Genomic DNA, 16332 nt, shown 5'->3' with positions numbered 1-16332 from the left:
TGTCAACGCGTTCCGGTGTCGACCCATTTTGCATATGCAATTTGATTTCAATCCCACTCAATCTCACTCTATGCCATTTGTCTCGCCTCACTTCCGCAGGTGGTCAGTCATTCGGCAGTTCACGTGATGTGATTGGAAATAAGCTACGCTAAGTGCAACTAGCTGCCATTGCCAATTTGTGTGTTGGGCTTCAGCTTTGATGGCTCGCCTCAATTGCGATTTCGAATTGGAATCCGATATTGATATTGACGACAAATAGTACATGCCCCGTGACCCATGAGCCATGTTCGATTGAATGCAGCGAATACAGCAACGACAACAGCAACAGCAACTGGCATCGCAGCGACAACACCAAGAGCAACACCAACAGCAGCAGCAGCAACCGCAACAAGTGCAACATGTTGACCACACACCATCTGCACCACCTCCACCACCATCGCGGCAGCACGGCAGTGGAGCTGGACAAGATCACAAATCTAAACACGGTAAGTATTTCAAAATATGTTCTTGTTTTTCATATTTTTAAAAGCAATATTAGCTTATAATTTCCGAAAGACCACGACTTAAATGAAATTGAAAGATTGCAAACAGAAATGTTTGGCATTTTCAGAGAGAAACTCTGGGAAAATTGGAAACCAACTTAGAATGCTTGTCTAAGCTTTCAAACCCCAAACGATTCCAAATTGAGTTTTGCTTTGCAAAGGATTCTGTGTCTCATCGGGTTTCCGCAAGCTGCTTCCTGGCTGTGACCTTTTCAAATAGTGTGGACTAATTTGACAGCATTTAAATGCCAACTCTAATGAATTTCAATTTCGATTGCCGTGTTAAATCCGTCGGAAAATTGCGAAGAGAAGCTTAAGTCGGTGAGTGGAACTGGGTCTTCTAGAGGAGATGCACTCAGCAATTGATTGCAATGACCTTCAATTAGGAGAAGGCGGGGATATTTTTTGCAGTGCAACTGCCCAGCATCCGGTTGAGAATTATTGTAACAAGATTAAATGGACGGCGTGCATTCGAAGGAAGTTAGTTAAGAGCAGACCGCCTGCTGCATTAACAGCAGATGGAAATTATTGAAAGGATTGCATTAAGTGCAGGGCGGGCAACAAAGGCCGTGGCGACCGCCCACTTACATTTAAAACATGGCTCTCTCTCCTCTTGACCATACACAAAAGTTGTCTAGCTGAAAAATGAAAAATGTTTCTCTAAAAAAAAAAAGAAAATAGAGCTGGCAGCGAAAAGGAAAATGTGAAACACGTTTATTGCCATTCATTATATTCTCGCGAGCTGTTGCGCAAAGTAATGAAGCACTTTTATACGAGGCAGTCGTTCTCCTTTTACAGTGCACGCACACAGCCACGCCCACTGCACCGAGAGAAAAAATATACAAATGCTTCAGTGCTTAGATACTTCCTCGAAAATAAAACAAGTAAACTATTTTTCGGGAAGTGCGCCAAAGAACCGAAAAACGAAAGGGGCAGTGACGGGCGGTGATGAGTCGGAGAAGCGACTTGCCGCCCACCACTTTCCGGTTCGGTTCAAGAAAAATGGCTCGCTGTCTTGGCCAAGAGTGAAAATAATAATTTGGGGTATGGCCACTGCAGCTTCTGCCATGAGACAGCTGGAAAAAGTGCGTACGAGTGAGGGAACTACAACCAATTTTCATTAAATGAGCACTCGCACTCTCAAGAGCCACCAATACGTCTTCATTAATTTTGGAATAATGTATGGCATGTTTGTGTAGACATTTAGTCGACCCTGTCACTGAGCTTGCCTCCTGTGATGGCCTGGCATTTTGGGGTTTGGCCACGGGACCTCAATAAAAACTGAAAACTTGTACTTAACTTTAGCGGCGAACATTTGTCTATCCGGTGGCCGGTGGAATGTGGGTGAGTGTGTCGGGTTTGAAGGGCAAACGAAAACGAGAAACGGCCAGAAATTTTTGGGGCCAGAAAGTTGCGCAATAAAAAGCGCTGGCCAAACAAAAGGATCGTGTTCAAGGTCCAAGGATTCTCTGTCTTGTGTCACTGCCAATATATAGTCGCAAGGTATCCGTCGATTGTCAGTCAGTTTGATTGATAATGTAAACCGAGCAGCTAAACACCCACTTTCTACCCCTATATGCCATCCAATCCCATCATCGTAATCGCCGGCCATTGAGACCACTATGAGCCACGAGCCCACTCCTCGTCAAGGAGCAAATAAAAGTCCGCCGTCTCGTTCTAGGCAAGCATCTTATCGATTTTGCGGATAACAAGTTTTCGTTATCACTTACGCAAATGGCCCGAACAGTCGATGCCGAAACAGTCTCGATGGGAGTGCTCCCACAAAATGGTAATAGCCCTAGGACTGTCATCACAGTTTTCCTTAAATATCGATTTAATATTAATCTTAAATTCCAAGTCCTAAACTCGTACATACTTTTTTTTATTTAACAATTTAATAAAATATTATACTAGTAGATAACCTATAACCTTCTTTCATTGTGTAAACTGCGTATGATTTCGACTATGTAGTCAGTCCGTTTCAAATTGCTTTCCTGCCACATCTGGAGTTGAGGTCAAAGGTTGCGGGTCGGAGGGCTTTCATCACCGTTGCTTAACCGCAGCTGCGATTCGATGGTTGTTCTAGGCACTTCTCCTCTTTTATTGTTGCTCCTGGCCAAGTAGGTTTTTGTGGCTCACACCACCCCCCACATGAACCGCTTCATTGCACCATTCGATATTGGACGTGTGTGTTGCACTGCCCCCGCCATTGTATTGCTGCCTCCAGTTGCAAGTTGCTGTCTACTGAATCGGACAGAGAGAGAAATTTTAAGAAGAAGGGCATTTAATCTGAAGGGTTTTGAAGGCGCTATTATAAAGGCTAAAATATTGTATTATTACTAGAATATTGTATAACCTCTTTTTAAAAGTATATAAAAGTCGAAATAATTCTTTTTCAGTGTCCGAAGTGCTGTCCAGCAGTGCTACACTGTAACGAACCTTTGTTTAGCTTGCGGGGTGTCTTGGTGCAACTGCAGGAGGAGGCGTTGCCAGGGTGCTGGGGTTGCAGGATTGCCTGTCGACTGTTGAATGGACAGTTGGCTAGTTGGCTGCATCCTGCCACGGCCTTCGGGACCCTCTGCCACCTGCCCCATGCCCCCTGCCAGTTCGATTGTAATTATTCTACAGTTCAACTTGTTGGTTCGCCGGCTAATGCGCTTTGCCATTGCACTTTGTTAGTTTTACCCCTTGCCCTGGTAATTGTCCTGTTTTTCTGTGGGTGTAGGTTATGTGTGTGGATCTGTGGGTGTGATGGGTGTTCTGGGGTGCTTCTGGACATCAACAGATGTGAAATGGGCATTAGCTGCAGCGCGTTATCAAAGTTTTTGCAGCTCGTGTTGCAAATGGTGCGTGCTATTTATTAGCTAAATGGACTTGGCCCATATGCGGGGCGTGGCCCATCTGGTGCTTGTGGAAAAAAACCGGAGAAGGACTCTAGTAATCTTGGTTTCAGCTTTGAGTTCGCTTGTGCGCTTTCCCACAAAAAAGCTGAGAGTGTCGGACTATAAAAGAAATGCAAAACTTAATGTAACAGAACAATAGCACAAACAGGAATTGGAATTAATTTTTAAGGAGGATCATTACACATTTTAATCAAATTAAGACCCATTAGAAATCCGCATTCATTTTCAAATGGTTCCTCGCAGGGCCTGGGCTGTGGCCATTGTCTTTCCATGGCCCTGGGCAAGTGCATATATGCAAATGTATCTGAGGCACTGTCGCCCACACAGACACCACTCACTTTGAAACACACTCCCCCACACTCATGCAGGATCTTTACATTACCAACGTCTGTCCTTTCGTCCTTCCGTCTGTCTGTCTGTCTGTCTTTGTCTTTGTCGGTTCCCCTCCTTTGTATTGCAATTTTAATTTCCGCTTTCACTTTGTCTAGATTCAGTTTTACTTGTCGTCTTCTGCTTTTGTGTTTTAGTTTCCTTCATTTCTTGGCGCACCCCTTTATCCTGCCACCAGTGCCACCACTTTTTATCTCCGTCCTTCCCCGCGGGCTGTCTTTGTCTTGGCGTTGTGGCATTTGCGTTTTTGCTGATTTACACATTTGGGCAACGAGCAGAGTTTTCCCCCACGGTCGCCACAGCACGTATGCTGATGCACTGAGAAATATACTCTATTACTTGTCAGGACATCTGGAAAACTTAATTTCTCGATAACCTCGCCCTTGTGGAACGAAACCTCTTTTAAAGTAATTTTTTCTTCAATAAAGTATTACTTTTCTAATGCCATTATTTGCGTTTTCCCTCTCTGCATGCAGCGTGTGGCACGTAGAAAGCATTCAGTTGTTAGTATTGTTGCATTGCACTCGTAGTGGGCCATCGCCGGCAGCTGTTTTTCAATTTTCCGCCTCAACTGTTAACGCAAAAGTAGTTCAAAGTGGTTGCCAGCATAAGAATAATAAAACAACATTCTCAGTCCAGTGCCGCATGAATATGGATGCCCCATAGAAAAGGGGGTATCCCTGGCTCCTTCCACTGGCTTGTTATTATTCTACACGCTACACCATATGCTGGAAGATCTTTTGTACTCCGTATGTGGAGCACTTTTTAGCTGGCCATGTTGTTGCCATTAAGCCCTGCTCTCATTACTGGCCAGAAACGCGTCAAAAACGCCCAGGGAATTGAATTTACCTCGGCTTTATATAAATGAATTTCTTTCATACATTCCCATATCTTTTTGGTCTGTGGTGTTCTCTTTTTTTTTGGTGTGGTGTGGTGTGGTCAGGTAATTTTCGAAATGTTCTCGGCTTTGTGTTTTTGTTTTTGCAGAGGGACTTGACTCTGGTTTAGCAGTGGCTCTTATGGCTCTCTTGGCTGTCCCTTTTTATGACAGCCCAAGGACCTTTGCCCAGGACGAAGACGACAGGCGTTTACGTTTGGGATTTGCATGTGCTGCATGAACTTTTTGCAGTTCCCGTCCGAGTGGTGCGAAACACCCACGTACGTCCCCGTATCACCCCCAATCCGCAAAAAGTCTGTTTTGTGTCTTTATCTCTGCCGAGATTTAAGCGTCATATAAAATTTATGCGTGTGGCTTTTATGAGCTTATACCTGTACCTTTGCGGCCAAAAGTATGTGCATGTGTGAGCTAGTTGTGTGTGTTTTATGGGAGTCACTGTCCTTGGTGTTGAGGTAAAATGAAAAAACTCAAATAATTAGTCAGTAAAGGCGACAAGATTTTTTGACGTCCCTGGTGAGTGAGGACTTGTTAAAGAATTTCAGGAGGAAACATTGTAGCAACCCCAGGAGTATTTAATATCCCTGCTAAAAGTAATCAGAGTTACAATGTGACGATGCAGAAAACCTTAATTAGAAATACAATTTAGAAATTTAAATGCAATTAAAATCCTTGCTTATTGTTTTGAATCCTTGTGCTTAGCCTTCTCCAACAGCCTTTTGTATGAGAAAGCGTTATTTGATTTCTGCTGAAAATTAATCCGCATTCCATATCGACTTCCCCTATTTCCTGTCAATATCCAGCTTCCAACCAAGCTAGCAAACAAAGCCCGGCTGAAAAAACAATGAATCCAATAAATTTGGCACAGACTCGGGCAGCAACAGCTGATGGTGGAAAAGTTTTGCCTAGGCCCATGCCACACTCTCATGCCCCATGCCTCAAGCCCGGGCGAATGATTACAAAACCATGACCCCGCCCACTGGCTCCGCCCAGCTCAGGAAAAGTTTTTGGGAAATATCGTACTCGCTGTGCTCTCAATAAGCAATTTGGCTAAGTGCCTCTCCCCTTCCGGCTGTGTCTTTAGCCCCCGTGTCTGTGGCATTGTCAAGCCAATGCCATCAATATGACTAATCATGCATATATTTCATAAAGCTGTAAATCTTCAGTCCTTTGGATCGTCTTCTTCATCCGCAGTCGCACAGCTGTCGGCCCCAAAATTGAGTCAAGCCACAAAATTCACTTTGCAATCGCTGGGGGCGTTCCAGGCGTTCCGTTTCTGCCAGTTCGGGCGTTCGAGGATTATTAAAATTACGCATACGCCGCGTTTTAAATGAAGTGCTCCGTGGCAGGGTGGTCGGAGGACGGAATGAGGTTGGCAGAGTCAACCATTAATATTTAAACGTGCCTCTGAAAGTGTACGTGTGTGAGGGATTTGTGGCATTTAGCTATATTTGTGTGAACGCAGAATTAAGCGTATGACTGACTGCGAAATTAACTTGCCGGAGGTTGTAAAATAAAATCAAAATTAATTAAAAATAGAGGTGGTTGTGGCTGATTCTATATTTAACATGGCCTATTATAATGTGGGATTATAAGTATCTGCACTCTTTTAATTATAAGATACTAATTCAGTATGCAATCCAAGCCCCCAGAACTTTAGCCAAAATATTCATGGAAAAGTTTTCTTCTTTAAACTGAGGCCATAAAATTAACTTACAGCCAAAAGCATGGAATATCGTCAATAATAATTGACTTAATATACTTTTCAGCAACAGCTTGACTAAGCTTCCACCCCCTGCTCCGGCCAAAAAAAGGGCTAACCAACCCAAAAGCCATACAAAATGAGCCTGAATAATCCTTTGCATTGCAGGCATTTTAATTTTTATGAGCTCGATTCGGCCGCAGGCTACGGCAAGGCAAGGAGAAAGGAATTAGGGCTCGATTGCTCGATTCATTTGCCGCCTCCGTTGCCATTTTGGCAATGGGCCGTAAAACGAGAAGCTGCTGCTGCTTGTGCTTTTGCTTTTGCCACCTCGGTCTTATCTGGCTAGAGAATTTCCGAGAAATTTGTTGGCTGAACGGGCCGAACGAGCCGGTTGGGCAAACAAATATACTTAGGACGCTGCCTGCGGTTGTTGGAGAGGGTTGTGCATAAATTAAAATACGAAATGTGCTATGTGCCGGGCCTAATAGAGCTCTTGCATAAATTAAGCATCCGTTGCTGTCGATGACCCTGATAAATATATATAAACCCATACTAAAGATGTGTTTGTTTACCCGTCTTTCGTCTTCCAGCTCATCGTGGAGATCAACAGTCATGTGGCGCTTTTCCGCGATATGCTGATACACGTGGGCCAGGCCAAGGATTGCCCGGAACTGCGTGAGAAGATCCGCAAGTTGCGGCGCACCTGCGTGGAGGCATTCAAGCACACGGCACAGATACTCATGCCACAGGTCAAGAGGTAAGCAAAGCACTCACAACAGGGAGAAAATATAGACAAATTTTTACAGTCCTAACTTTTCCCTTTAACATACAAACAATTCATTTAATCCGTCCATTAAAACTATATTTACAAATTATAAAAAACTAAACAACTTTCTTGGTCTTCCAGCTTTAATATTATTTCTTCAGGTGTACCCCAAACGAAAGGCCCAAAGGGATAGATAGCATTAACATAAACATAAACAGCAACGTGTGTGTGACATTTAGGGTATTTCCTTTATGTGCCCTTCGTCCTTTCTGGATAAATGAGCTGGGGGATGGGGATGGATGTTCCTTATGGAAATGTATGCAAATCTAATTGCAGTCAAATTTGGTAGAGAAGAGCGTGAGAAAGGTAGAACATAAATAACAATTTGTTGGATTCGGATTGAAGGTCCCTGGAATGCTCTCAAACTGAGTTAGTGGCAGAGTTCGGAATTCAATTTCAGAGTGCTGTATAATTTATCAGAACTCGCAGGGAGCAACCTGCCAAACAAAAGTTAATATCCTTTTTTTTATGCTTTCGAGTCACTTCAGGGCTTTCCAGCATATTTGGTAATTTTTTCATTAAATCTCACAAAACGTACGAGAGTGTGTTCTGAAATTTGATGGACAGAGTTGCAAAAATGTTGGGTTGAAAGGCGTTTTTGTGTGGCATGCTTAAGCTCCACCTGCCCATCAATATGATATAGATTTCCTCAGGAGAGCTCAGCTGGATGGCTGTCTGGCTGAAAGGCCAGAAAAAAACTTTAACATCCCGTTTGACTTTTGGGGCTTGTCTGTTTACCGACTTCAAATTATTGATTTATGCCCGGGTTGAAGGCACAGACTGCGGCCAAGATGAAATCCCATGTGGATGCCACACATGTGCCATTATCGCACCCCAAAAAGCGACAACATCAACTTTTTTTGTTTTCTTTTTTGTGAACAGTCAACTTAAGAAATTCCTTTACAATACATAAAATATTTGTAATTTCAGACACACAACCAATAGAACGTGCTGCTTCAAGTCTGGGTTATCTGTCAGAATATTTCTTGTATTTATTATTTTTTGATGCGCCGGGAAGAACTTTTTAAGCACACCACGCTGGCATATGACAATGTGATTTATTATCGAGCAGACGCTTTAAATGTCATTCCGGAGTGGAGAAATGTCAATATAACGAGACGAGCATTCGCATCAGCATCAGCATTTTCCATATGTGTGTATTCGAATTTGCAAAAATGCAGGACGAGGGCCACCAGGCAGGCAACAAAGAACAGAGAAAAAATGGGAAAGAAAGTAAGCAACTCTGGTACCCGGAGACAGTTAAATTGATGATTGCCTGGCAGCAGGCCAAAGACAACGACAGCACTGAGAAGATTTCAATTAATTTTTGCTTTATTGACACAAATGAACGAGTCGACGAGCAGCATCACTCCCTCCATCTTCGGAGTAGATTTTCAAATGGGCTCACATGGCGTATGAGTGACGACAATGAATTAGCGAAGCGACAGCAAACGCAAAAAGAGGCTGCAGGCTCGACGACTCAAAGTTAAATTGAAAGTAAAAGTTCAATAAAGCAAAAAGTATGCTCGGAAAATGAACAAAACAGGGAGGGGAGGAGGAAACAGCCTGGTGGGCTGAGAAAGTAAAGAAAAAGCCAAGGGCGGGACAGGAAAAACGAAAACTTCAGGCGCAACTTGACAATGACAGAGCCAAACTTTCTGACGGTGGCTGGTTGTTTGTTGCTGTTTTATGTTTTGTAAACACATGCATGACCCATGTGAGACAGCCAAAGTCACAACAACTCGATAGTCCCAGGGAATGAAGTGAAAGTGAAGAAAAAACCAGGGAAAGCTGCAAAGACAGAGAATGCTTTTCGCGAGCATGTTGTTTTTCCATAAAGAATATTGCATACTCTGAGGGTGGGGATGCTGGAAGATTGTCGGAGAAGACCGAGCGAAAAAATTTTAGCCAGAGCGCTTAAGAAAAATTTTAATTCGGTAAGATAATAAAAAAAGGCACAACTTTGTTTGATAAAGTTTTAATGAAGCTTTAAAAAACATTTTTTTGCACTCAGGGTGGAATTTTTCTTACCTATAAATTATATAACTTTGTCTAAAATGTGAAGAAGACTTAGAGATTGTTCTATAAAGTCCCTTGCCCTTGATATTGATTTGTTAAAAACGTATTTAACAAGTATTTCCTATTTTTGTATTATTTTTAAGAACCACAATGGAAACAAATTCCTGTTTCTATGTTGTCTGCCCCAGTTCAGTGGCTTTCTGTTGGTTCTTGACAAAGCAAACATTTATAATGGCAACTCAAACAGTGGCCGCTAAGTTGGCTTTCCGAATAAATAGTGCCAACATTTAGCCTCAACTTTTGTGGTTTCCTTTTCCAAACATGATGACAAAGTTGTGATACCTAGTGGGCCAACCGAGTGCAAGCTTTTACCAGGAGATGGGGCATTAGGCAGCGAGAAAGAAAATCATACTTCTACACAGGAATACCTTGGAATAGACAGTTTTCCTGGAGCTTTCTTGAGTCATACCCATTTCCATTTTCTTGAGGCGGCAGTGGCAGCACTTTGCCAACTGCCTTGAGTGACTGATAGTTGTTTGCCTGTTTGTTTGCCCAGCTCGCACTTACCGAAATATATATGTACGAGGTACGGGGTACATACATAAATATATAGTAAATATAGTGTTTCCTTGGAGGCGATGTTCGGTCCATTTCGCCGTGTTTGCTCTTGTGTTCCATGTTATCTATCTATCTGTCTATTTGCCAGCGCTTACTTCGCATTTGTTCTGCTGTTTGCCTTGTAGTTATGTGCATTTGTTTGTAGTTCCTAAATTACAGCCGCCGTCCACTGTCTTTGTTTTAGCTGCCTGGCTCCTACTGTTTTGACAGCAAGTTAGTCAACAGCGTCCTCAGGGGATGGACTCGACTGGGCCCCGTTCTCATTTCCAGTCGTCCACTTGCAGTTGTCGTCATGTTGGCTTAAACGCATTTCCGCTGCAAATAATCCTCCGACCTCGGTTTCGGGATCTTCTGCTCTTCGTTGCACCCAAAAACACAATCCGACAATTGGGTGAACATACCGCAAGGATCCTGACCTCCGGGGACGTTGGCATCAAAGCCAAAGCCAATCTCATAGACGTCGTCGATGGCGATGTTGTTTGCGGCTATGTGTCGGAAATTTTATGTTTCCTGCAACTGCTGCTCCCAGAAGTACAATGGGAAAATGATGTTAATAATATTTTAATATTAATTATATTTATTTGTCTTATATTTAAACGTCTTAATAATCTATTTACTTTTAATGCACTTATTTTATCAAATTAGATTGCATCGGTTTTGGTCGTTCCATCCCATTGTCCTGACATGACTGCCCCTGCTGGTGCATTGTTTTATTACCCCTGTTGGCCATTTCGTTTATTATTTCGACACTTGATGCCTGTTCCCGGAAGCCAGGCTACAGGGGGATGCTCTGTGGTCATGTTAGTGAAAATGACAGCAAATTATTGAAGACAACGTCGACAGGGAAATAGGTCAAGTTACGCAATTAAGGAGAGCTCGTCACGTAGCTGGAAACGATTTTTTACTTTTTTTCTTCAGAGTAAGGTATAAGGAGAGGTCGTAAACTGTGGCCGTTTTAACAACTTTATACAGCTGCAGTTAATAACTTCGATTGGGCAGACAAAAGGGCATTGAGATCCCGATAAAAGCTCCTTAGGAACGTGGTCCTTTTTTCCCCAATCCTCCGAATCCCGAATATCCCCGAATATTTTGTTCAATTTTCTCTGCAACGTTTCGCAGGGTCCTAGCGAGGGAATAAAAAATATTTCACTGTTATTTGCAATAAATGAATATAACGTCCGAACTGTAATCAAGACCAGCTGCTGACAATGGTCTGCCCATTTTTTTGCGTCCTTCTCTCGCCTTTAGTCCTGTTTGCCCTTCGCTCTTTTTATTTTTCGGGGTTTCGGATGCTCTGCAGATTTGGTTTCGCAGCTCAAACTTATTATTGTGATTTCCTTGCTGTTGTGCTGGCGAAAATGACCCACGTTAATGTCCGCGCACCGCAATCAGCCATCAGAATGAGATTCTGCCGCAACAAGGAAAACAACCGGGCAACCGGGCAGGGGCATCATTAAAACATTGCTCTCTGCCATTTACAACTTGCAGTTTTTCAGAGAAATCGCTTAGCATTAATTTGATTACGATTTAAGTGTTGGATTTGTTCCCTTTATATTTTTATACAGAAATATTAATGGATGAGAGTGCAGATGTTATTAAAAATAAATACGATACACTTTGAATATTATTCAACAAACCAAGCATCCTTAGAGCTACTACAAGTATCCATATTCCATCCCCTTGTGAAAGGAACCCAAATCTAAATCGCTTTAAGCTGAATATCTTGGGGAAACTCTCAAACGCATACATAGCGCTTCAGATACACCTTGGGGAAGATTAATTTGCAATTTATTTGCTTTAATGCTCGTTGAGGACGGAGGGTAAAATCATAAGACACACTTTCGGGTAACACTTTCAGGACCTCCCCCAAAAAATACATATTTTTCATTTCCAGCTCCGTTGAGTTTGGGCAATGCAAAAGCAATTTACAAATTGAATTTATTCCCGTGTAGCTGCAAATATGTTTATGGCAATTTATATTTGTGTCCCCTGGACGCCCCTCTGGAGGGAGACACCCTCGTAATTGCCCCTGTCTCCACAGCTTTTGCTGCTAAACTGAAATTAATGTCAACTAAGCAGCAATTTGCAGACCAACTCTAAACTCTGAGTGTCTCCAAAATGAATTATGCGCAGCGACTGTTACTTGCCCAGAGTTACATGAGAAATGGTTCGTGCAATTACATAAATTATTTTGTAATCGTAATTTCAGTTGAATTAAAATGCTAGCCTGGCGATAATTGTGGAATTAAAAATTAATTTGCAAATACCGAAGGGACAGCTGGGTAGTTTGCTTAAAAGATTACAGAGGATATCGTTTTATTTAGACTGAGGCAGACAGTCTAAATAAAATAATTCACCCAGCAAATACATTTAGGATGACCTGTCATTGCGTTCCTATACCAGCAGCTGAACCCAAATACAACAATCGATGGAGGTTTTAAAAGTGTTGTCGGAAACGAATTAGTTTGCCGGCAGTTGATGTCCCATCTCCCCCCAGTCTCGATCCAAAAAATGTCATAAATTCATATAAATTTCATTTCACAATTTCCGCATGCAATTTGGCGTGCCACAAATGTGTCCCACACAATGCCGCATTCCATTCCATCTGAGTTCTATAATATCACTGACACACACTCACCCCGCTCTTAGAATGGAGAGCCCGATGTTCATGTTACCTTGCACTGAAAATACTTTTATTGTTTTGTGTCTGTGTGTGTGTTTTTTTTGTTTTGCAGTGCCATGGCCGATGGCATCCTCACCGACAACCCGCACTTGGTGCTCCTGTTCTACATGGCCCAGTTGTTCCTACGTGAACTTGTGAAGAGTTATCGTCTCATACAAGTCGTGCCAATGGATATGTCCGGCTATTATGGTAAGTTTAATTCAACGCCAACGCACGATTCGCCCGCCCCAGTTGGCAGGGAACATGTTTCAGCTGTCGCCTTGCATTTGCGGGTCATTGAAAATTTGCAGTTGCCAGCAAATGTCAAACTCAGACAAGGACTTTGCCAAATGGAGTTGGGTTTTGGTATTAGCTGCATAATTGGCTTAAACTATAATAGGTAGACTAGGTAGATATATCCCCATAAGGCATAAAAAGTTAATTTTCGGGTAATACATACATAGTTATATTGAGTATTTATTTTGAATCAGGAAAATAGAGCCTTGGTGGAAAAGAATTCATTCAATTCTTTTTGTACATTTTAACAAGGACTCAAGCCAGTCAGCATTTACTGCACGTTCAACAATTGTTTGGGATTCTCTTGTTGCAGCAGTTGCATGCCACCCGATTGTGTGTGTGGGCTGGCTTTGATTGCCCCTCGTTTGGCATGTTTACTAGTAATGCGCACGTGCGAGTGCAAAAATATTCAGAGCCAAACTTTGTACTGATTTGTCGCCAAACTGACCATGGGAACTGCGGGCGAATACCAAATAACGCAAATGCCAAATGCCAATTGCTGATCATAAATTTTTAAATTACAACCGCTGCTGCGTTGGCACTGGTTTCTCACTGTCAACGCGTACGGACATACATTAAAGTGGCAGAGTGGGTGGCAGGATGGCGGAGTAAATATTTACATAGCTCCTGCCAGAGTCAGGCTCTGGGCTTTCGATGTGGCTCTGTTGGTGCAGCGAATTTATGGGCCCTCTCCGCATCTGCAACAGCCGCACAAGCCATGGAAACAAACAAATTTCTGCAGTGCCATGAAAATGCCATCAACGCAGAATAAGCAATAAAAAATTCAAAAATTGAAAATGCCTTTTTTTGTTCTTTGCGTGTGACTGTTGTAATTTCAAACCAAAATATACGCAAAATTGAAAGGGCAGTGCCATAGTGACTGGAACGTCGAGTTTTATACGAGACATGCTTTATGTGGACGTTTAATTATTGCCATGAAAGCGAAAATGCATTTCATTCCATGGCTAAAAGCGAAAAAAGCACAGTTTGAAGGGTTCGACTACGAAGTGCATACACTTTCTATGTAAAATAGACAAAAAAGGTTACCTTAAAATACTTAAGATAAAATCCAAATTAAAAATATTTATTATTTTACAAACTATTGCAATCAACATTTCAGCAATCAACTATTCATTTCAAAACTTTTGACCAGCCATGAATGCCGTCCAACACCTCGTATACGCGATGTGATTGTTGATTTAAAAATATTACGTATACGCCGAGTGGGATAGATTGCAATATTTCGTTGCAACTTTTAGAAATGACAGCAGCTATAAGTAATTAATTCCTCCATGGCAGATGAAGATTGATGGCTGAATCAATCAATCAAAGGGAAAACATCAAAACAGCAATGACGCAGCGGAAGTGAATAGAATGCTAAAATTTGGAAATAGTTTGTCTAGGGTTTCGGCCAATAGAATATAGAATATCTAATTAAGGGTTGGATGAATTATAAAACCGGCATTTGATGGAACTTTTAATTAGCTCGTGTAAAAAGCAAAGAAGTACAGAAACCTTTTCATTCAATGAAACCAACTTCAAGGAACGTAGACTTAAATTCAAAATGTATAACATTAAAGTCAGAACGGTTTTGTTGGAAAACAAATGAATAAAAATAAAGAATCAAAGAGAATGTTTTGTATTATCTTGATATAAAACGATTGCCGTGATGAGCCTGGACTGTACTTTGACTTTGTGGCAGTTTATTTCTTAATTTAAATATATATCCTTCTGTTTATCCTTCAGAGAACCGCGCCGGACCCTCGAACCTGGGCAATGTTATAAGCCAGATTTTGTTGTGCAAACAAATCACGCCGGACTTCAACGAGGAGGAATTGTGCAGCATTACCAAAGACTCGCAGGACATAGCCGTCCTGCTATCCGAGATGCAGGAGTACATGCCGCAGCACGAGGCGTACTTGGGTGAGTTGTTTCCAGTGCGCAGGCTCCCAGCCTGTTGGCTTCTTTGCTTCAGTGGCTCCAGAGGCTGCAGCTTCATTGCCGTGCACTTTGATATTTGGCCAAGGCCCGTCGGGCAAACAAAATTGTATAGCATACAAAAAAGGGCAAAACCAGGCACAAAAACTGGCTGTGCTAATAGTGCTCTGTGATGTACACAGAAAAATTTTGTCGTGTTTTAAATACTTTAAATATACTTAAAAATATTTTAAGTCTTTAAAATCTTTTAAACGAAATGATATTCCTAACCAAATAAAAAATATATATTTATCAAGTATTATTATTGTGATAAAATGCATATTTTTTTGTGGTATTTCCTCTTAACCCATTCCTTAATCGAGTCAAATGTTTACTCTTTCATCTGGTGCTTTTAGAACGAAACGCGGCACTGGACACAACCGGACCCTGGCAGGCCAAAAGGCGTCAGAACTACATCTGCAAGAATATGAGCCTTCTTTGCTGCGTCTCCAGGCCAAACTATCTCTGAGACCAGGCGGATAGTGTTTAATCCGGCCCGATTTGGGCCCTGACGGTCAGAAACACACAACCCACTACTTATATCAATTACTAGAGCCTAAGTTGAGCCTACATATACCACATAGAAGAAGTCCTAGCGTTAGGCCGAGGAGGTGAACACTCGATTGGCATTGTAACATAATCAAAGATCGATGGCAGTGCGTTTTTCTTCTTCCAGAGGCATGTGTATAATCAAAGTTAATTATGCTGCATATACAATATTAATGTAAAATCAATTACGCAACTCTGATACGAATATGAATATATACTAAATGTACACCAACATAGAGGCGTTTAGCTAAGGGAGTTTGGCGATCGTTTAAGACTTTTTAGGCCAGTAAACCGTAGTCACTGTATAGAGTCAAGCGAATAACACCACACTCTGGTGTTATCTGAACCAGATATAATCCTTGAGTTAACACTAAGATTAGGCAGAGGCTGGAGGCTGGGGGCTGAAGGATGTTAATGGGTGTTGGGAGCAAGGAAGTCTAGTTGTAGTTTAATATGAAGGTAGCCTTCTTAATTAAGTTAAATGCCTGGCCAGGCACAGTGCTAATGAAAAGCAATAATGCAAAAGTTGTTAACTCAGACACACACCCACACACAGAGACACACACTCACCAAATGAAAATAGATATATATGTACATGTTACTAAATAGGTTTCCGTTTATTCATTTCACGGTTTTCAACAGTGAACTCTGCACAGTACCTAAAAAATAACAATTAATCGAACAACAAACGAGCAACGTGTGACCAATAAAATACAAATAAACTAAAAGTAAATCAATCTGTTTAAAAAACAATTCAATATTCCATAGCCAAATGATAATAAATAATTCAAAGAATATAAAAGCAACAAAGGAATTTCTATCAGCCAACAAAATATAATATTTAAGTAATATTTATTAGTTAAAGCTCATGTTTAACCCATTAAGAGCCAGACTCGATAGATTTCATAAAAGAACATATATTTCTCTGTCCTCCCTTCAGGCACAACGA

General features: G+C 41.7%; 1 protein-coding gene across 2 annotated transcripts in view; it reads left to right on the top strand.

Moving 5' to 3' along the window:
• Nucleotides 1-16332, top strand: part of LOC6504082 — a 25517-nt gene extending 9185 nt beyond the window's left edge. The window contains exons 2-6 of one of the 2 annotated variants that reach the window (XM_032455283.2): nt 100-485; nt 7026-7192; nt 12634-12770; nt 14604-14780; nt 15191-16332. In XM_032455283.2, the coding sequence (XP_032311174.1) occupies nt 399-485; nt 7026-7192; nt 12634-12770; nt 14604-14780; nt 15191-15303 (681 nt within the window). In that variant the 5' untranslated portion in view covers nt 100-398 and the 3' untranslated portion in view covers nt 15304-16332. Of the gene's footprint in view, nt 1-99; nt 486-646; nt 864-7025; nt 7193-12633; nt 12771-14603; nt 14781-15190 lie in introns of those variants that run through there. The other variant, XM_044716125.1, reaches the window with a different exon arrangement.

The sequence above is a fragment of the Drosophila ananassae genome, chromosome 3R, assembly GCF_017639315.1.
Source record: "Drosophila ananassae strain 14024-0371.13 chromosome 3R, ASM1763931v2, whole genome shotgun sequence".
Lineage (NCBI taxonomy): Eukaryota > Metazoa > Arthropoda > Insecta > Diptera > Drosophilidae > Drosophila > Drosophila ananassae.
This window is presented reverse-complemented; position numbering and strand designations above follow the sequence as displayed.